The 21,424-nt window shown below is 42.9% G+C and overlaps 1 protein-coding gene across 5 annotated transcripts in view; it reads left to right on the top strand.

The window, feature by feature from the left end:
* The first annotated feature begins 205 nt into the window (after nt 1-205).
* Nucleotides 206-21,424, top strand: part of washc2c (WASH complex subunit 2C) — a 34,029-nt gene continuing 12,810 nt past the window's right edge. For 3 of the 5 annotated variants that reach the window (XM_046334596.1, XM_046334594.1, XM_046334595.1), the window contains exons 1-15: nt 206-371; nt 1,008-1,151; nt 1,436-1,600; nt 2,199-2,267; nt 2,382-2,555; nt 5,075-5,168; nt 11,645-11,706; nt 11,861-11,914; nt 12,247-12,342; nt 13,663-13,747; nt 15,154-15,219; nt 15,833-15,957; nt 16,144-16,216; nt 16,473-16,526; nt 16,797-16,988. In XM_046334596.1, the coding sequence (XP_046190552.1) occupies nt 1,008-1,151; nt 1,436-1,600; nt 2,199-2,267; nt 2,382-2,555; nt 5,075-5,168; nt 11,645-11,706; nt 11,861-11,914; nt 12,247-12,342; nt 13,663-13,747; nt 15,154-15,219; nt 15,833-15,957; nt 16,144-16,216; nt 16,473-16,526; nt 16,797-16,988 (1,453 nt within the window). In that variant the 5' untranslated portion in view covers nt 206-371. The remainder of the gene's footprint in view (nt 372-1,007; nt 1,152-1,435; nt 1,601-2,198; nt 2,268-2,381; nt 2,556-5,074; nt 5,169-11,644; nt 11,707-11,860; nt 11,915-12,246; nt 12,343-13,662; nt 13,748-15,153; nt 15,220-15,832; nt 15,958-16,143; nt 16,217-16,472; nt 16,527-16,796; nt 16,989-21,424) is intronic. The other 2 variants (XM_046334593.1, XM_046334592.1) reach the window with 1 other exon arrangement.

Raw genomic sequence — 21,424 nt, 5'->3', positions numbered from 1 at the left:
CAAATAATGTCCCGTTCGGGAACACTGACAGGTAGAGAGCTTTTTTTGTTCAATCTGATTGCGTGGGCTTGGCTCCCTGGTGGGTGACCCAGGCCCACCCGTGGCTACGTGGCTGTTGTGTATTATTGACATCCACCATAATGTATTGATCACGTTAGAGAATGTTATGCGGTATTGCGCTGGTGTTGCCCCGCCACATTAGTCAGGTGACTGCGGTCAGCTGATTGTCTCCAGACAGACAGAACATGGCCGACCTGTCAGATGCCCAATGAGGAAACGGTCGAGTTTAGCATAATCGATTCTCTTTTCACGTCGTTTGGTTTGGGCTCATATTTTACTATCGTGGACAACATTTGCCAACAGTAACTAAGGTGAGTTTAATAAGAAGATCCATGTAAGTGCGAGAGTAGGCTCTAAAACTGCCTAGCTAACGTTAGCTAGCTAACTGTTAGCTCGTGTGATAACACATATAGAAGGGTTTATACATATCTTTGACTTTAACAAGCCAGTGTCAGGAGGTGCATAAACATTCATTCAACTAACTATCTAACTAGCATTCCAAAGAACATTTTGCGAAAGATTGTGACTTCCCAAATATTTTTTTGCACTGCTGTGTTCGTAGTTTGTTAACTAGCTAATCTGGCTTGCATGCAAGAAAGAGGCCAGTGGTGGCAGCTCATTTAGCTCGCATTTGCCAATACATGCCTGTCGCTATTAATAAATTATAATTTGGGGTTATTTTCGACAGATCAGGAATGTAATTTATTCATTACGTCTTGCAACGGAAACCGTTTATAGTTTGAGAACCAAACGGAAGCGAACGAAACGGGGAAGGACTTAACTGAACTTATCCAATAGAAACTTTAGTTTTCCGTTTGTAGTAAACGGTTTACAACGGGCGAAACTTTTAGAAAAAGAATAGGTTTTTGCAATTGCCACGCTGAACCCCCGTTTCAAATGTTTTCTCCTGTTTATTACCAGTGAACAAACCCCAAATATTGTTTCAGATGAGCGGGTTGCCAGATGGCGTGGCGAATGTCCCCAGCCAGAGCAACCACGCCGGGGAGGATGGCCAGGTGTGGGAGAGACCCTGGACCCTGGAAGAAATGCGACAGACCAGCGCCAACTGGTCCCTGGCTGCAGACTCAGGGGTAGGCTAATTGGCATTTGTTTATGACCTTCATTTAGGTTAGTATCTCCTGAGTTATTATTCAGTCTCTGATTACCTGCCTGTTTTGTCTGCATTCAGCAATGTGTAATCCTCTTAATCACATATTATGGGTAGAGGAATCGCCCAGCATTGTAAACATAATGTCTTCCATGTGAATGCATTACTAACTATTTATTTTAGGGCCAAACACAATGGCTGCTTGTGGACAATCAGATACACTATTGAATAGATGAAGATGAAACCGATGTTTCATCTCCTCCACAGCTCTTCCTATTCCTGCAAGACTTCTCCCAGAGAATGCTGTCAAAGACTCATGAGATAGAGAAGCAGCTGGATGGACTGATCAGGGACACGAAGGCTACAGACTGTTGCCTGCATACCGTCTTCAACGACTTCCTCATGCTCTCCAACACACAGTTCATTGAAAACGTATGTTGGGGTGTGAACAGGAAAAACCATGGTCGTGTATGTTAGATCATTTTAACGGAAGAAAATGGACTGAAACAGAGTCTTGTCATGGGACCGTGTCCACAAAGCTTCTGAGTAGGAGTACTGATCTAGGATCAGTTTAGCTTTTTAGCTCATAATGAGTAAGAGTAATTTGACAGATCCAAGATCAGCACTCCTACTCTATGATGCTTTGTTACAGATTTTTTGTTTAAATTTCTTTAATTTTACTTTGTGTGCCTAAATGAACACGACCCATATCTTGTTCCTCTGTTGAGCTAGGTGCCCCTCTTCTTTAGATGATGGTTGTGCTGTGTTTGACTTTTCCCAGACCTTTTGAAATTTAACAAGCTTTTAACCTAATTAAGAAAATATGAATCGTGTTACATGGTAAGGAAAATGTGTAAGTCATCCCACTGGGACTATGAGGACTACTGAGTCCTCTTGTATTTAATCATGTGGTTACTGATGGTGGCTCCGCTGTTTGCTGACTATCACAGAGGGTGTTATGTTTGATGATTCTAACTCATTCTTGTATTGATTGTGTGATGTTACTGATCTTTGTGTTTGTTGACCTCAGAGAGTGTATGATGAGGAGGTGGAGGAGCCAGTGCCAAAGGCTGAGACCTTGGAGAGACAACCTGAACTGGTAAATAATCTACCTGCTTCTTCCCGGGAATGTCGTTTTTTGTGATGTCACAGGTCTACACATAACATCTTAATTTCCTCCCTCGAGTTAATGTTAAATTCAATTCCCCCTCAGGAGAAGACTCGTGAGCAGAAGGAAGCTGAGCTTATCCCTAAGGTCCAGGAAGCAGTGAACTTCGGTCTGAGGGTGCTAGACTCTGCCTTTGAACAATTGGACATCAAAGCAGGAAACTCTGACTCGGAGGACGAGGAGGCCACAGACAGAGTGGAGCCAATACTAGAGCCCAAGGTGAGGGTGGAATCATCTGGAAACATACAGGATTACAGATTAAATTCAAGTTACTTATGCCTGCAGATATAATGTTAGGATTAATACTAGGGGTGTAATACGTGTATTCGTACCGAACCGTTCGGTACAGGGACCTTGGTTTAGTCCTCACTGTGAATCCGAATTAATACATAAAGACCTAGGCCTACCTATTCCTTCCCTACCTAACCTATGCCTATGCTATGTTGTATGTCTCTTGAGTAAATCTGAGCTGAAAAAAACATTTCACGCTATTCTGTTAAAACAACTAGAGTCTTCGGGCACGTTGTCATCAAAATTAATGTCTTAATTGGCGCATTTCAAATTGTCCTTTTGTGAGGCACAGCCGGAAACTTGTTCTATGATTGCTAATGGTGGGGTCAACAAACCAGGAGGATTCTCCATCGATTCCAGTTTGGGAACGTTTTGGGCTTCCAGTAGATTACAACGCCAATGGACAGAGAGAGTATGTCGCCACTGCTCAACGAGAATGGCCTATGTAGCTGCCATCACCTCAAACATGTTGACACATTTATGCAAACTTCACCCCAGTATTCCTACCACCAGAGAAAAAAAAAACCCAACAACACAACTTTGTCTTCCCTCTGCAATCAAGCAGCTCTTCGCAGCTGATTCTGACCTGGCCAAAGAAATTACAAGGGCGATTAGGTATGTTTATAGTCGTGAATATGCGCCCATTCTTGGTGGTTGAGAAGAATAGGGGGTTTTAACACCTTGTGAAATTGCTCTAGCCACATTACAAACTTCGCGCTCTTGCACCCATTTCATCAAACAGGTAGTACCCACTCTATATAAGAAAGCTAAAGCAGAAGTTGTCAAAGAATTGGCCAATGCCTCCAGTGTTCTGCTTACTACAGATGGATGGACCTCCAGGGCTTCAGAGAGCTACTTAACAGTGACAGCCCGTCACGTTACGCCTGAGTGGGAAATATGAAGGACCGTGCTACAGACACACCCCCTTTATGAGAGTCACACAAGTGCGGATATTTTTCTCTTGGTTAGAAAACATTATAGCATAGGCCTATACAATGTCTGAGCAATGTTTACATGTTGATTTCACACACATATTGCACTTTATTTTAGTGTTGTTGATGAGCAATCGTGTGTTTTCAGTTAAGAAAATACAACGTGTGGTATTCCTGATTGTGCTCTTATCAGGCATTATACACTGGGTGGTTCGAGCCCTGAGTGCTGATTGGCTGACAGTGGTATATCAGACCGTATACCACCTGTATGAGACAACGTTTCTTGTTACTGCTCTAATTACGTTGGTAACCAGTTTATAATAGCAATAATTCACCTCAGGGGTTTGTATTATATGACCAACATACCACAGCTCGAGTTTAAGAACAGCCCTTAACAGTGGTATATTGGCTATATACCACACCGCCTTATTGCTTAATTATATGACTCCGAATCATACTTTTGGCCATTTTTGTGTATGTTAACACCATTTCAAATTAGTGGATTCGGCTACACCCTTTGCTGACAGGTGTATAAAATCAAGCACACCGCCATGCAATCTCCATAGACAAACATTGGCTCGTACTGAAGAGCTTAGTGCCTTTCAACATGGCACCGTCATAGGATGCCACCTTTCCAACTAGTCAGTTTGTAAAATTTCTGCACTGCTAGAGCTGCCCCGGTTAACTGTAAGTGCTGTTATTGTGAAGTGGAAACGTCTAGGAGCACCATGGACAATGCCAAGTGTCGGCTGGAGTGGTATAAAGCTTGCCGCCATTGGATTTTGGAGCAGTCAACCCGTTCTCTGGAGTGATCAATCTAGCATTCCAACTGACAAATCTGTGTTTCGCTGATGCCAGGACAACGCTACCTGCCGCAATGAATAGTGCCAACTGTAAAGTTCGGTAGGGGAGGAATAATGGTCTGGGGCCCTGTAGTTCCAGTGAAGGGAAATCTTAATGCTACAGCAATGTTCCAACATCTTTTGGGAAGCCTTCCCAGAAGAGTGGAGGCTGTTAAGGCAGCAAAGGGGGGACTAACTCCATATCAATGCCTATAAATTTGTAATTAAATGTTCTTGGCCATGTAGTGTATATGTAATCAGGAATACCAACACTTCTTGTTTTCGTAAGTCAACCAAAATTAACTACAGTAACTGTTGGTGTTTCCGAAACCTAACCAATCCTTTCCCCCAAAACTGCAATACGTACCGAAACATTGGTTTTGGTTAACTGTTACACCCCTAATTAATACCTATCCAGTACATCTAAGGGAGGATTGGCACTCCTGAGTCTGGTTCCTCTCAAGTTTTCTTCCCTGGCTAATCTTTCCTTGCCACTCTGCTTCTGATTACTCTTTTGGGTCTAGGTCGTAATAACTACTTTGTGACAATGTTGATGTAAAAGGGGTGTTTTTGAGGAACATTTGAATGTTTCTGCCCATGTTGACCAATGTCATCTCTGTCTGCTTTCTCCTCCCTCTCTCTTTCTCTAACCCACCTCTCGCTGTGTCTGTAGGACCTGTATGTGGACAGGCCTTTACCGTATCTTATTGGCTCTCAACTTTTTATGGAGCAAGACGACGTAGGACTGGGAGACCTTTCCAGTGAAGGTAGGTCACTTCAACTTTTTTCTTAATATACTATTTCTACTGAAAGAAAGTGTGTATTTTCTTAGCATGTGTTTATATTGTTAGTGTTATACTCTCTTCCAAGCATTGTGTTTCTTGTGTAACATTAATGTTTCTCATGTATTTTTTTCGGAATGAAAATAATTCTCTGCACAATATTCTATTTATTTAGGCTGGGCTTTTGGTCGGCAGACCTTCATCAGAGCATACAAAACACATGATAGAGACCACATATAGGCAACGTGCATCAATGCAATCAGACATGATGAGCAAAAGCTGTGTACATAAATGCCAGGAGGCACATCAGTAATCAGTTCTCAGAAAAAGTCTGACTTCGAGACAGTTTATATTTTTTAGTTTCAGTATATTTTTGACAGTTAATTTATTTTTATACCTTTTTACATAATGCATAAACACATTTTTCTTTTTTTTTAAGACCAGGAAAAGCCTCAGGCTAAAAAAAAGTCATAAATAACAGGAACCACATAAAGCCAGTTGTTAGGGGGAAACATATTAAAGCATGGCCCTCATGTCAAAATCATCAGTAAGCCCTGATTGATGTAAAGTACCAAGTGTTTGAGCCTGAAAGAGTTCCCTTTTGCACTGCGTTTTCTCAGTGTTCAAATCACATTTTATTTATTACATGCTTTGTTAAACAGGTGTATACTAACAGTGAAGTGCTTACTTGTCAACAATGCAGAGAGAAATAATAGAAAGTAAAACATATAATGCATACACAATGAGTAATGGTAACTTGATTATATAGTGACAGATCTTAAACGGTGGCAGCAGCGTTTGTGATGAGAAAAAAATAAGGTAAATGCAGCTAGTCCGGGTAGGTGTTTGGTTAACTATTTAACTAACTATTTAGCAGTCTTATGGCTTGAGGGTAAAAGCTGTTCAGGGTCCTGTTCGTTCCAGACTTGGTGCACTGGTACAGCTTGCCGTGCGGTAGCGGAGAGAACAGTCTATGACAAGGGTGGCTGGAGTCTTTGACAGTTTTTAGGGTCTCCCTCTAACACCACCTGGTATAGAGGTCCTAGATGGTAGGGAGCTCGGCCCCAGTAATGTACTAGGCTGTATGCACTACCCTCTGGAGGGCAGTACTCAGATTTCCATACCGTGCCTGTGCCACCTTGGGATATACAGTAATAACGGTAGTGCACACAAGGGGCTCACTTTTATTTTTCAAAAGTACACATTTTAAATATATATACTTTACTTACTAGAATGCTCACAAAATGTTAACAAGTACTACGGAACCACCATAGTGGATGCTAGGTAAATGCTAATGAGCGCATACAAACATTCACTTCTAAGACAGACAATCCAGCTAATGCAAGTATCTGAAATCGCAGTTTGCAGCATGCACAAAACAAATATTAGACAGCAGGGATCTTAATCCGAGAAGCTTGATCTTGCAAGCTAATGTTAGCCACTTAGCTAACATTAAAGTTGTTTTTTTTCTGGTTGCGCAGCTGTAGATGAGGATTATTTTATGAGAATCTGAGGGCCCCTGCCAAATATTTTCAGTCTCCTGAAGGGGAAGAGGTGTTGTCATGCCCTGTTCACGACTTAGTTGGTGTGTGCCGACCATGATAGACCCTTAGTTATATGCACACTGAGGAACTTGAAGCTCTCGACCCGCTCCACTACAGCATCGTAGATGTGAATCCGTTTGTTGTAGTCCACGATCAGCTCCATTGTCTTGCTGATATTGAGGGAGAGGTTGTTGTTCTGGTACCACACCGTCGTCGGTGATCAGGCCTACCACCGTCTACAAACTTAAGGATGGTGTTGGAGTCGTGTGTGGCATATCAGTCGTGGGTGAACAGGGACTACAGGAGGGGACTAAGCACACACCCCTGAGGGGCCCCCGTGTTGCGGGTCAGAGTGGCGGATGTGTTGCTGCCTACCCACTACCTGGGGGCGGCCGTCATGAAGTCAAGGATCCAGTTGCAGAGGGATGTGTCCAGTCCTAGGGTCCTTAGTTAATTGAGCTTGGAGGGCACAATGGTGTTGACTACAGCTCAGCATTCAATGAACAGCTTTTTATGTAGGTGTTCATCTTTTCCAAGTGGGAGAGGGCAGTGTGTAGTGCAATAGAGATTGTGTCATCTGAGCATCTGTTGTGGCAGTATGCAAATTGGAGTGGGTCCAGGGTGTCTAGGATGATGGTATTGATTTGAGCCATGACCAGCCTTTCAAAGCATTTCATGGCCACAGATGTGAGTGCTATGGGACAATAGTCATTTAGGCAGGTTACCTTAGTGTTCTTGAGCATAGGGAATATGGTAGTCTGCTTGAAACATGTACGGTTGAAGTCAGAAGTTTACATACACCTTAGACAATTACATTTAAAGTCGGTTTTTCACAATTCCTGACATTTAATCCTAGTAAAAATTACCTGTTGTAGGTTAGTTAGATCACCACTTTATTTTAAGAATGTGAAATGTCAGAATGATAGTAGAGTGAATTATTTCAGCTTTTATTTCTTTCACATTCCCAGTTTATAAACACTCAATTAGTATTTGGTAGCATTGCCTTTCAATTGTTTAGCTTGGGTCAAACATTACAGGTAGCCTTCCACAAGCTTTCCACAACAAGTTGCCATTCCTCCTGGCAGAGCTGGTGTAACTGAGTAAGGCTTGTAAGTCCTCACTCACACACGCTTTTTCAGTTCTGCCCACAAATGTTGTATTGGATTGAGGTCAGGGCTTTGTGATGGCCACTCCAAAACCTTGACTTTGATGTCCTTAAGCCATTTTTCCACAACTTTGGAAGTATGCTTGGGATCATTGTCCATTTGGAAGACCCATTGGCGACCAAGCTTTAACTTCCTGACTGATGTTTTGAGATGTTGCTTCAATTTATCCACCTAATTTCGCACCCTCATGATGCCATCTGTTTTGTGACGTGCACCAGTCAGCAAAGCACCCCCACAACATGATGCTGCCACCCCGTGCTTCACGGTTGGGATGGTGTTCTTCAGCTTGCAAGCCTCCCCCTTTTCCTCCAAACATAACCATGGTCATTATGGCCAAGCAGTTCTATTTTTGTTTCATCAGACCAGAGGACATTTCTCCAAAAAGTATGATCTTTGTCCCCATGTGCATTTGCAAACCGTAGTCTGGCTTTTTATGGCAGTTTTGGAGCAGTGGCTTCTCCCATGCTGTGCGGCCTTTCGGGTTATGTCGATATAGGACTCGTTTTACTATGGATATAGATACTATTGTACCTGTTTCCTCCAGCATCTTCACACGGTCCTTTGCTGCTGTTCTGGGATTGATTTGCACTTTTTGGACCAAGGTACGTTCATCTCTACGAGACAGAACGCTTCTTCTTCCTGAGCGGTATGACAGCTTTGTGGTCCCATGGTGTTTATACTTGCGTACTATTGTTTGTACAGATGAATGTCGTGCTTTCAGGTGTTTGGAAATTACTCCCAAGGATGATCCAGACTTGTGAAGGTGTACAATTATATTTCTGAGGTTTTGGCTGGTTTCTTTTGATTTTCCCATGATGTCAAGCAAAGAGGCACCGAGTTTGAAGGTAGGCCTTGAAATGCATCCACAGGTACACCTCCAATTGACTCAAATTTAGTCAATTAGCCTGTCAGAAGCTTCTAAAACCATGTCATCATTTTAAACTTCTCGTTAATCCAACCATAGTGTCTGATTTCAAAAAGGCTTTACGGTGAAAGCACACCTTGCGATTATGTTAGGTCAGCGCGTAGTCACAGAAAAACATACTGCCATTTTCCAAAGAAGGAGAGGTTTCGCAAAACTCAGAAATAGCGTTCTAAATATTCACCTACCTTGGATGATCTTCATCGGAATACACTCCCAGGAATCCCAGTTCCACAATAAATGTTTGTTTTGTTCCATAAAGTCCATAATTGATGTCCAAATACCTCCTTTTTGTTTGCGAGTTTAGTTCACAAATCCAAATTCACACGTCACAGGCACTTAGTTCAGACGACAGTTCCATTACAGTTCGTAGAAGCATGTCAAACAATGTATAGAATCAATCTTTAGGATGTTTTTATCATAAATCTTCAATAATGTTTCAACCGGGCAATTCCTTTGTCTTTAGAAAGGAAAAGGAACGCAGCTACCTCTCACGGTTGCGCGCCTGACTGAGCTCATGGCATCCTGCCAGACACCTGGTTGAAACAGCTCTTATTCTCTCCCCCTTCACAGTGGAAGCCTGAAACAAGGTTCTACAGACTGTTAACATCTAGTGGAAGCCTTAGTAAGTGCAATATGACCCCATAGACTGTATATTGGATAGGCAATGACTTGAAAAACTACAAACCTCAGATTTCTCACACCTTGGTTGGATTTTTTTCTCAGGTTTTTGCCTGCCATATGAGTTCTGTTATACTCAAAGACATCATTCAAACAGTTTTAGAAACTTCAGATTGTTTTCTATCCATATCTAATTATATGCATATTCTAGCTTTTGGGCCTGAGTAGCAGGCAGTTTACTCTGGGCACCTTATTCATCCAAGCTACTCAATACTGCCCCCCAGTCCCAAAGAAGTTAATGGTCTTACCTGCATTGGGTTGATCACTAAGTCGTCCGGAACAGCTGGTGCTCTCATGCATGGTTCAGCGTTGCTTTCCTCAAAGTGAGCATATAAAGCATTTCTCGTCACGTAGGTTTGAGTAACTGGGCAGCTCGTGGGTGTGTTTCCCTCTAATCCACAATCGACGAGCGTCAGCCGGTCTTAGTCCTGTATTGATGCTTTTCTTGTTTGATGGTTTGTCTAAGGCGTCGTGGGATTTCTTATAAGCATGCGGATTAGTTTCCCGCTCCTTGATAGCGGCAGCGCTATCTCCTCTCCGTGAAAGTTAAACTTTTTTTAATACCCTGAAAACGTAAAGACACTGAACATTTTCTTCAAGTGGCAGGCAACAGGGTAATTGTCATCATTATGCCTTGTAGTGCTCTTATGCTCACTAATTATTTGCTTAAAGGGATACTTCAGGATTTTGGCAATGAAGCCCTTTGTCTACTTTCTCAAAGTCAGATGAACTCGTCAATAAAAATGTTATGGCCATATCACATGGGCAACGTAAGATGCAATTAATATTCATAGTGTTACATGTAATACAGCCTTTAACATTAAACCTTTTACCAGACCGAGGGTGTCTAAAGTCAGGTTTTTTTTTTTTACTTTACTCTGTGCACAATTGCCACAGGGATGATTGCCATTTCTGAGAGGCGCAAGGAGGGTTTGTTTGGAGCCAGAGTTAATGCTTGCTCTAGCAAGTTTTTATTGCTGAAGTTTAAACATAGTTTATAAACAATAGTTGGCTCAGGGTAGGATCAGATGTAAGTAGATGCCAGTGCTGCATCACAGAATGTTTGATCATTTTTGCTTTAGGGGTACATGTGGTTCTACATGTAACAAAGCAGTTTTCACACTTTTTTTCACACCAGCAAGTCTTGGCACAGTTTGGAGAGCAGCACAATACGCTTCCTCCACGTACTGGGAAGCAGGGGTTGGAAATGAAATTGTATTGTGTTTTTTGTTCCATTCCACAGGGCTGACCAGTAAAATAAAGTTCTGAACCGGTTCAAACCCCCAAAAAGTACTGGTTTATATTGTTCCTTTTTAAACCTCTGAAATCATACGTTTTTTACATTTAGCTTAACATTACATTACTTCCCCAATCATGCAGTGCTGATAGAGCAGCTTGCTATGGAGCAGGCAAGCTATAGCTCAGTGAGATGTTTAAATGCGTTATGGAAAGACAACTATAGGGTGCGGTTTTGAGGATGGGTGGAGGAGGAGCGGAGCCTTAGATTGAATCGCTTTGGTTCTTGTGATGACATGCATTATCTGAATTAGGCCTGTAATTATACATACGGAGGAGGGCTTCTATGGAAGAACTTTGAATGTCTTCGAACTTTAAAGTTTGCTTAGCTAGCTAACAATCTTGTGTGTGAAGAGCATCACCAGAATTAATAACACCTTTTTAAATTTTTTGTAGTTAATAAATCCAATGCGATAAATATAGTATCCCTAACTAAAAATCCTTCTCCTATCTTTTGAATCATGCTTGTAACGTCAGTAGGCTACAGCTCTGCTTCGGGGGGGCACGCACACTTCAAAGATTCTCAGCTGGCAGCCAGACACTGGAAGAAGTTACTGATTGACAGAGGGAGGGCTTTGTATAGGTGCTTTTGTTCTGTTTTTTTGTGGGTCTCCAAAAAAAATGCCCGCAACGTAAAATAACTGGTTCCCATACTTTTAATTTAACTGTTCTGTTTCAAGATAAGTATAGATCACTTTCGTTCCCGGTTCTGATTCTGTTCCCTGAAAAATGTTGTTCTTTTCCGATTTTCTTTTCTTTTCCCAGAACTGATTCCAACCCCTGCTGGGAAGAGTAACCTCTGTCATGTATTTTTTGTGAACCTTTTTTTTTATTTTTTTTTTTACTATACAGAAATATCAATCGACAGCGATCGGGACAGTGTTATTGACAGCGAAGATGGCAAAGATGCTGATGTAAGACTTTTTTTCTCTACTCATCCAGAAAGAAACAGATGTTTTTTAAAGTGTGAAGTTGGCATAATTTTAAATCTTGATCCAATGAGGTGAAAATACAGAAAATTGTATTTGATTCAGATAATTGTATTATCCCTGTGGTGTTTGTGAACAGCAGTCAGACGAATACTTTGACCAGGACGAGGAGGGGCCAAGCAGCATTAAGAAGGTGAGGACAATTTAACTCTTGACTGTCAGGGTCAACGTTCAAACCCAGAGTTGGTGGATATCTTTGCGATAACAATAACAAACGCACAGGATTGTATCTCTGTGAACAATTCTGACAAGGTATGATCAGGGTATTTGCCAATTTAATCAAAGACGAAACAACAGAAAAGTGTGCACTGGACCAACACTGAACACTGGCCATAAGAATGCTATTGTTTATGGTGACGATGGTAATGATGACATTTTAGTCATTTAGAAGACGCTCTTACCTTAGTCAGGAATGTAAATGCAATTTGCAAGAGCATGGATGACATTGAATGATTTCCTTTGCAGAAGTCGTCCATGTTGAGTGATGACGACGAGGGGGAAGAATCAGACATATTCGGAGAATCGGACAAAGATGACGACGACGATGATGAGTGCATAACGGTATGCTTGTGATTAAAGTTTACTGCTGGATAATGATACTAACATTGTTACAAACAGGTAATTTATTAAATATTACAACCTTTATTTATCCAGGTAAGTCAACATTGCTAATACTTTATATGTATGACTTAAGTGAATATAAGATGTTAGTTAATTGCATGTTTACATGTCCCCTTGCATGAATGTTAAATACATTTACATTTACATTTAAGTCATTTAGCAGACGCTCTTATCCAGAGCGACTTACAAATTGGTGCATTCACCTTATGACATCCAGTGGAACAGTCACTTTACAATAGTGCATCTAAATCTTAAAGGGGGGGGGGAGAGGGAATACTTATCCTATCCTAGGTATTCCTTAAAGAGGTGGGGTTTCAGGTGTCTCCGGAAGGTGGTGATTGACTCCGCTGTCCTGGTGTCGTGAGGGAGTTTGTTCCACCATTGAGGGGCCAGAGCAGCGAACAGCTTTGACTGGGCTGAGCGGGAGCTGTACTTCCTCAGTGGTAGGGAGGCGAGCAGGCCAGAGGTGGATGAACGCAGTGCCCTTGTTTGGGTGTAGGGCCTGATCAGAGCCTGGAGGTACTGAGGTGCCGTTCCCCTCACAGCTCCGTAGGCAAGCACCATGGTCTTGTAGCAGATGCGAGCTTCAACTGGAAGCCAGTGGAGAGAACGGAGGAGCGGGGTGACGTGAGAGAACTTGGGAAGGTAGAACACCAGACGGGCTGCGGCGTTCTGGATGAGTTGAAGGGGTTTAATGGCACAGGCAGGGAGCCCAGCCAACAGCGAGTTGCAGTAATCCAGATGGGAGATGACAAGTGCCTGGATTAGGACCTGCGCCGCTTCCTGTGTGAGGCAGGGTCGTACTCTGCGGATGTTGTAGAGCATGAACCTACAGGAACGGGCCACCGCCTTGATGTTGGTTGAGAACGACAGGGTGTTGTCCAGGATCACGCCAAGGTTCTTAGCGCTCTGGGAGGAGGACACAATGGAGTTGTCAACCGTGATGGTGAGATCATGGAACGGGCAGTCCTTCCCCGGGAGGAAGAGCAGCTCCGTCTTGCCGAGGTTCAGCTTGAGGTGGTGATCCGTCATCCACACTGATATGTCTGCCAGACATGCAGAGATGAGATTCGCCACCTGGTCATCAGAAGGGGGAAAGGAGAAGATTAGTTGTGTGTCGTCTGCATAGCAATGATAGGAGAGACCATGTGAGGTTATGACAGAGCCAAGTGACTTGGTGTATAGGGAGAATAGGAGAGGTCCTAGCACAGAGCCCTCTATTCCACCTCTCATTTACGTAAGTGTTTGTGTCACATTCAGAACACAGGACCATCATCCTTTGCTGATGAGCTGGCCGCCAGAATCAAAGGGGAACCTATCAGCAAGCCGGAGGGAGATCGCACATGTAAGTTGACTTGATATAACCTGCATGGCTGCAGAGAGTGAATGCTTTCCCTGTGCTGCTGACTACTATTTATGTCTGATCATACAGGAGTCATAAAGGTCCAGTGTGCACACATTTAAAAATATATTTTTATAATAAATGATGATTTATCATGGGGTAGTTCCCACAGCTATGATGACCTGAATTTCAAACTGTTCAACACTAAAGTTGGGCAGTATCCAGATTTTCATACTGTTTCTGTACCATAAAATATTACTGAATGTAACATATAATAAAAAAATAAAATAAAAGTATTTAATTTTTTAATTTTAACGCACAAAACAATTTAGGCAACAGGAGGGGATTGAAAGTCTCTGCTGTAACCAATAAGCTTCATCTTGACATATAGCCACTTAGCTAGCAAGCCAAATGCATAGCTGGAGCCCTGAGATGGATATAATTTATTTGACACATCTTAGATTTCCTATAGTTCTACTTTCTTATAGATTTAAGCAATGGCGTATATGCCGCCCTAGGCTTGACAAAAAAACATTGCGCCCTCCTCCTATACCCGCGAAGTAGAATTTGAATGATTTTAGGGGCAAGGCCATCTGCCAGGGCTATAGAGAAAATTGTATTTTGACCTGTCCTGTTTGTAGGATATGGTGTGTTAACATGTTAATTCATATTCACATCGAAGCACATTGCTATTTGATAGGGCGCCAGAGGCTGTAGACACTCTACTTGTTGGAAAATTGACGCCGCTTTGGTGGAGTGCCGCTGCGCTGCGTCTCTCCAACAGCAGCAGTGGAGAGGCGCTCTGGGCATGGACAAGATAGATATTGTGCACCCCTGTCTTCATCAAAGTGGGTGCGTCTTGGTCAGTTTAGCTGGGAAAATACTGCCCTTGTCAATCTGCCGCTCTAATCCTGCCTGATGGGCGGGCCGGCCCTGCACACACTCATTGTTTCTGTATGATCTTCTCTACTAGCCTGGGTACCAGTGTGTTTCTGCTATAGATAACTTATTGCCTTGCCCACTTGTTTCCTTTTTATGTCAGATGGTCCAGCATCATCCTCAGACAATTGCTTCAATTTTTGTTGTAATTGTCAATTCATGCTTAAAATACAGGATAACATCTTGCTATGTGATTGAGCAAAACACCAGGCCCTAATTTGTATACAGAAACCGTTTGGCACACCTAAAGTCAATCATCTTTCCTCCCTGTTTGAATCGTATCATCACTGTTTGCTCCATATAGACTTGAAGATGTGTTTTCAGTTTATGTAGGCCATACATCAAATGTGATGCCATACAGCAGAACATGTTTGTCTTTGCGAATTACAAGAGTACATAGATGTTTCACTTCATATTATTGTTCTGCATATGCATGCTCATGTTTCCTTTCCCATGTCACCTCTATGAAGCATTATCGTCTGCCTCTAAGAAGAAGAGTAAAACAAAGAAAGAGCCCAAGACTGAGAGGCCACAGGGTAGGACATTCACTCACTAATGTAAAGGAGGGTTTACATTACATTGCGTTGTGAACAAGCACCTAATCTCACACTCCATGCATCCAATTACACTGAGTATACCAAACATTAGGAACACTTTCCTAATATTGTGTTTCACCCCCCCCTGCCCTCATTCATCGTGGCATGGATTTCAAGGTGACGAAAGTGTTCCACAGGGATGCTGGCTCATGTTGACTCCAATGCCTGGTACCAACTGGCATACCCTGTTCAAAGGCACTTAAACCCTTTTGTCTTGTCCATTCACCCTCTGAATGGCTTAAAAATCCTTCTTTCACCTGTCTCCTCCCTTTCATCTATACTGAATTTAATTGGATTTAACTAGTGACATCAATAAGGGATCATAGCTTTTGTCTGGATACACCTGTTTAGTTTGTCATGGAAAGAGCAGGTGTTCTGAATGTTTGTTCACTCAGTGTATATTGTCCCTGCTAAGCTAACACTTCAGTCAGAAGAACATCAGTGGAGGTATTCTAGCTTCAAAGTAACTGAATTGGATGTAATTTTATAATAAATTACATTTTTTATATCTATATTTCTCGTAGACAAAAGACCTGATTGTTTGTTGTTGTAGCTATTGAAGATGACAGTGAGGAGTTGTTTGGGCCGCCGAAGATGGAGGATGAAGACTTCTCTCCGTTCGGAGGGAAAGGAGGCCTCTTCAGTGGAGGAAGAGGACTGTTTGATGATGACGATGAAGTATGCTCACCTGAATGCCTTTTTGTAGCTTCCATATCTTAATTTTTAAATGTGACTTACCAATTGTAATTTCACTTAATATGATAGAACAAAATCTCTGGCCTGTTAAAGGCTCCCAAAGATTATATATATATATATTTTTTTGTCTGAATCCATAGCAGACCTAATGATATGTTTGTTGTCCAGGGGGATCTGTTCTCTGATGCACCCAAACAGCCTGTAGCAGAGGAGAAGACCAGGAACACAGCTCACGCCACAGGTAATAATGGTCCTACAACTAACATTTGAACTTGCCCAACATTTCTTTTTGGGCAAGTTCAAATAGTAGCTTCCCCTTTCTCTCAGTTTGGGCATGTTATTAGTTGAGAATGTTGTTAATTTTGTACAGTGGCTGTGGTCACTGTGTCTAATTTAGTTGTCGTGTGTTACCGTCTTCATTTTTAGATGCTTTTTCCTAGACATTATTGAGACTTGGACCTGTTTACAGAACTTGTATTTCTCTATGTTTCTGCCAGAACCTGTCAAGTCTGCTAAGAAGATTCCTTCAGTGGCTGTGTCAATATTCCCAGGTAACAGAAACATGCCCCAAGGACAGCAAAGGCCTTTCAAAGATGACATTTATTATAACATAGTAATAACTGTCTAACAATTTTGGAGGGCTTGAGGACATTATGCCTCTACAGATTCACTCTTACCCTTTTGAAATGGAAATGGAATTTGTTCAATTCAAATTAAATACTGCTACATAACATGACTACACACAGTACATGTTGACATTTCTGTAATGTTATTGAGAAGATCATCCTCTGAATCTATCCTGTCCTCCTCTTTTCCCATAGAGAACAGCCTGTTTGGCATTCCCAATAACTCTGATTCAGTGGAGGGCAGAGAGAACGGCAGTCTAGCCAAATCCAACAAGACCCAGACATCAGCCCCTAGAAAGACCTCTTTAGGGGGAGGAGGGGGGCTGTTCGATGATGATGAAGAGGATGACTTCTTCACTGGCAAAAGCCTTAAGAAGTCCAGCTCAGGTAGGTTACTGTTTGACTGACTTATCTCTTTAGCACATTGGGTGAGATCCGAACTTGAAATCAATGATTGTAAAATATCAGTGAAAATCGCAAGTACATCATTTACTCTTAAGCATTTGAATCTCAAGTTAGGAGTAAGCCTATTTTCACCCTATTTTCATTCATGCAATGAGTTTCACATCCAACGTTTTGCCTCACTACATTTGCATTTTAGTCATTTAGCAGATGCTCTTATCCAGAGCAACTTAGTTAGTGCATTCGTCTTTAGATAGGAATGTGGGACAACCACAACTCAGTCATAGTAAGTACATTTTTCCTCAAAGTAGCTATCAACAAAGTCAGAGCTATTAAGGCGGAAAAAAGTAAAGTGCGAGTGTTAGTTCACATAAGGCCTTTGGGAGGGACCGGAGGTGGCAGAATGGAGTACTCTGGTTGGGGTGTAGGTTTTGAGCATAGCGAGCTTTGAATGGAAGCCAGTGGAGTTTGCGGAGGAGGGGAGTGACATGGGAGAACTTAAGAAGGTTGAACACCAGGCGGGCTGCAGAATTATGGATAATTTGTAGTGGTTTGACGGCATAAGCAGGGATCCCAGCCAACACCTCGTTGCAGTAGTCCAGACAGGAGATGACATGTGCCTGGATTAGGACCTGCGCTGCTTCCTGTGTGAGGCACGGTTGTACATTACAGATGTTGTAGAGCATTAACCTCCAGGAGTGAGCCACTGCTTTGATATTTGCAGAGAACTATGGGGTTGTGAACAGTGATGGAGAGTTCTTGGAGCGGGCAGGCCTTCCCTGGATAGAAGACCAGCTCTGTCTTGTTGAGCTTGAGGTAGTGGGTAGACATCCAAGAGGAGATATCTGCCAGGCACACAGAGATGTGTGTCGCCACCTGGGTGTCAGAAGAGGGGAAAGGAGCAAAGTAGTTGAGTATCACCCACATAGCAATGATAGGAGAGACCATGTAAGGATATGATGGTGCCGAGTGACTTCGTGTATAGAGAGAAGAGGAGAGAGCCTAGATCTGAGCCCTGGGGGACACCAGTAGTGAGAGTATGTGGTGCAGAAACACATCCTCTCCACGTCACCTGATAGGAACTGCCTGGCAGGTGGGATTCTATCCACGGGTGTGCAGAGTCTGAGAAACCCAGCCCTGAGAGGGTGGAGAGGAGGATATGATAGTTAAGTGTCGAAGACAGTGGATAGATCTAGGAGGATGAAAACAGAGGAGAGGGTCAGCTTTGGCAGTGCGGATAGCCACTGTGACACAGAGGAGAGCTGTCTCTGAGTGACCCCTCTTGAAGCCTGACTGGTTAGGATCAAGAAGATCGTTCTGAGAGGAATAGCGAGAGAGTTGGTCAGAGACAGCACGCTCAAGTGTTTAAAAAAAAAAAAGTAAGAAGTGATGTCGATCTGTAGTGTTGGTTTCTTGAGTGGATCGACTCTTGACATTTTGAAGTCAGAGGGGTCGCAGCCAGTGGTCAGGGATCAGGGAAGTTAGGAGTGGGAGAAGGTCTCCAGAGATGGTCTGGAGGGGGGGATGGGGTCAAGCGGGAAGGTTCTTGAGCAGCCAAACTTCACTAGTCTCAGGATTTAATCTGGAAATGGGAGAAGGCGGTCAAGGCATAGGGTAGTTCTGTGGGAGTGGGGCCAGTGGACTCAATAGGCTGAGCGAATGAGGAGCGGATGTTGTCAACCTTATTTTCAAAGTGTCGACAAAGTCATCCATGTAGAGGATTAAGGAGGGATGAGAAGGTGGAAAATAATTTCATAGGGTTAGAGGCAGAAGCTTGACATTTAGTGATAAAAATTGGTTTTAGCAGAGGATACAGAGGAAGAGAAGGTAGAGGGGAGGGAGTGAAAAAAATGATGGGTCCCTCGGACGTTTCTGTTTTTCTACACTTGCAATGAGCCATGGAACAGGAGGGGAGGGCCGAGACTGAAGGAAAGGGGACAGTGCGAGTCATAGGATGTGGAAAGGGAGGAGAGGAGGGTCAAAGAGGCAGAATCAGGAGAATGGAGGGAGAAGGATTTAGCAGAAGGGAGAGAATATTACGTCGGCGCATGACAATCTGGTTAGGGTCTGAGTGGGTAGGATTGGAGGAGAGGGAGACAAAGGAAACAAAGTAGTGACAAGAGACCTGGGGGGAGGGGGGCAGTGAGATAAGTAGGCTACCAGTCTCTAGTAAAGATGAGGTCAAGAAATGGTGAGATCAAAAGACCAAGTAGGGGAAAGAAATTAATCGATGGCAGACATCGGGAGGTAGAAGTCACCTAGTACGAAAAGCGGCTAACAGTTGTCAGGAAATGAGCTTATCACAATGTCAAACTCATTGAGGAACTCACAATGTTAAACTTGAGTGGACAAGTGACAGTGACCGCATGGAATTCAATTGAGGAGCAAGACAACTGAGTCAGGGAGAAAAGAGAATCTCCACAAATAAGTAAGTAGCCCTGTCTCGGACTATGACAGAACACGTAGGCAGGGAGGAGCTGGAGTAGCAGTGTTCTCTGGGGTGATCCATGTCTCCGTCATGGCCAAAACGACTAGGGACTGAAGAGCAGCATAGACTGAGATGAACTCAGCGTTCTTGACCACAGATCGGCAGTTCCAAACGCTGAGACCAAGAATTCTACATAAGTTGTGAGTGCAGTGTACACTAAATTTAGAAAGGTTGCAGGCAAGGGGTGGGGAGCGTCTGTAAAAAGCCTACAGGGAGAGGAGTGAACAGGTATAGAAAACACGCACATAGTTGAAAAGAAACTACAAAATATCTGAATTTGATTTTCTTTAAATATACTGAACAAAAATATAAACACAACATGTAAAGTCGTGATCACGTTTCATGAGCTGAAATAAAAGATCCCAGAAATGTTTAATACGCACAAAAAGCTTACTGTATTTCTGTAAAATGTGAACAAATTGGTTGAGCATTTCTGAGTATTTCACCTTTGACAAGATAATGTATCCACCTGACAGGTGTGGCATATCAAGAAGCTGATTTAAACAGCATGATCATTACACAGGTGCACCTTGTGCTGGGGACAAAAGGCCACTCTAAAATGTGCACTTTTGTCACACAAGACAATGCAACAGATGTCTGAAGTTTTGAGGGGGCATGCTGACTGCAAGAATGTCCACCCGAGCTGTTTCCACAGAGTAAAATGTTCATTTCTCTACCATAAGCAGGCTCAAACATCATTTAAGACAATTTGGCAGTAGGTTCAACCGGCCCCACAACTTCAGACCACGTGTAACCACTCCAGCCCAGGACCTCCACATCTGGCTTCTTCACATGCGGGATTGTCTGAGACCAGCCACACGGGCAGCTGAAACTGTGGGTTTGCACAAACTCGCTTAACTGCGTGCTCGTCATCCTCACCAGGGTCTTGACCTGATGACAGTTTGGAGTCATAACCAATTTCAATGGGAAAATGCTCACCTTTGATGGCCACTGGCATGCTGGAGAAGTGTGCTCTTCACGGGTGATTCACAGTTCCAACTATACTGGGCAGATGGTAGACGGCGCACATGACGTTGTGTGTGCGAGCGGTTTGCTGATATCAACCTTGTGAACAGAGTGCCCCATGGTGGGGTTATGGTATGGGCAGGCATAAGCTACGGACACCGAACACAATTGCATTTTTTTCTTTGGCAAGTTGAATGCACAGATATACCGTGACGAGATCCTGAGGCCCATTGTGCCATTCATCTGCCGCTATCACCTCATGTTTCAGCATGATGATGCATGGCCCCATGTCGCAATGATCTGTACACAATTCCTGGAAGCTGAAAATGTGCCAGTTCTTTAATGGCCTGCATACTCACCAGATTTGTCACCAATTGAGAATGTTAGGGATTCTCTGGATCAACACGTATGACTGTGTTCCAGGTCCACCAATATCCAGAAACTTTGCACAGCCATTGGAATAAGACGGACCCCATTCCATAGGCCACAATCAACAGCCTGATCAAATCTATGCGAAGATGTCCACACTGCTTGTGGTCAAACCAGATACTGACTGGTTTTGTGATCCACGCCCCTATTTATTTTAAGGTATCTGTGACCAATTCCCTGTAATGTGAAATCCATAGATTAGGGCCTAATTAATGTATTTTAATTGACTGATTTCCTTATGAACTGTAACTCAGTAAAATCTTTGAAGTTGTTGCGTTTTTATATTTTTGTTCAGTATAAATATGGTTCTGCAAAGTATGCATCCTTTTCAGGCTCGTAGCTGTCCAATTCAGACATGTTTTGATTGAATGATTTTGGGTGGTGTAGAGCTTGAATGCTGTGTCTGCACTGCGCTTGCCTTGAACCATAATATGTAGGTGTGACTATGTGAAAACAGGAAGTAAGCACAATTGAAGTTAAACACATTTATGCTCGTAATAGTGAAAATAGCCAAGTGTTTTGATATGCATGTATAGCC

This window comes from Oncorhynchus gorbuscha, unplaced genomic scaffold, assembly GCF_021184085.1.
Source record: "Oncorhynchus gorbuscha isolate QuinsamMale2020 ecotype Even-year unplaced genomic scaffold, OgorEven_v1.0 Un_scaffold_768, whole genome shotgun sequence".
In the NCBI taxonomy this organism is placed as follows: domain Eukaryota; kingdom Metazoa; phylum Chordata; class Actinopteri; order Salmoniformes; family Salmonidae; genus Oncorhynchus; species Oncorhynchus gorbuscha.
This window is presented reverse-complemented; position numbering and strand designations above follow the sequence as displayed.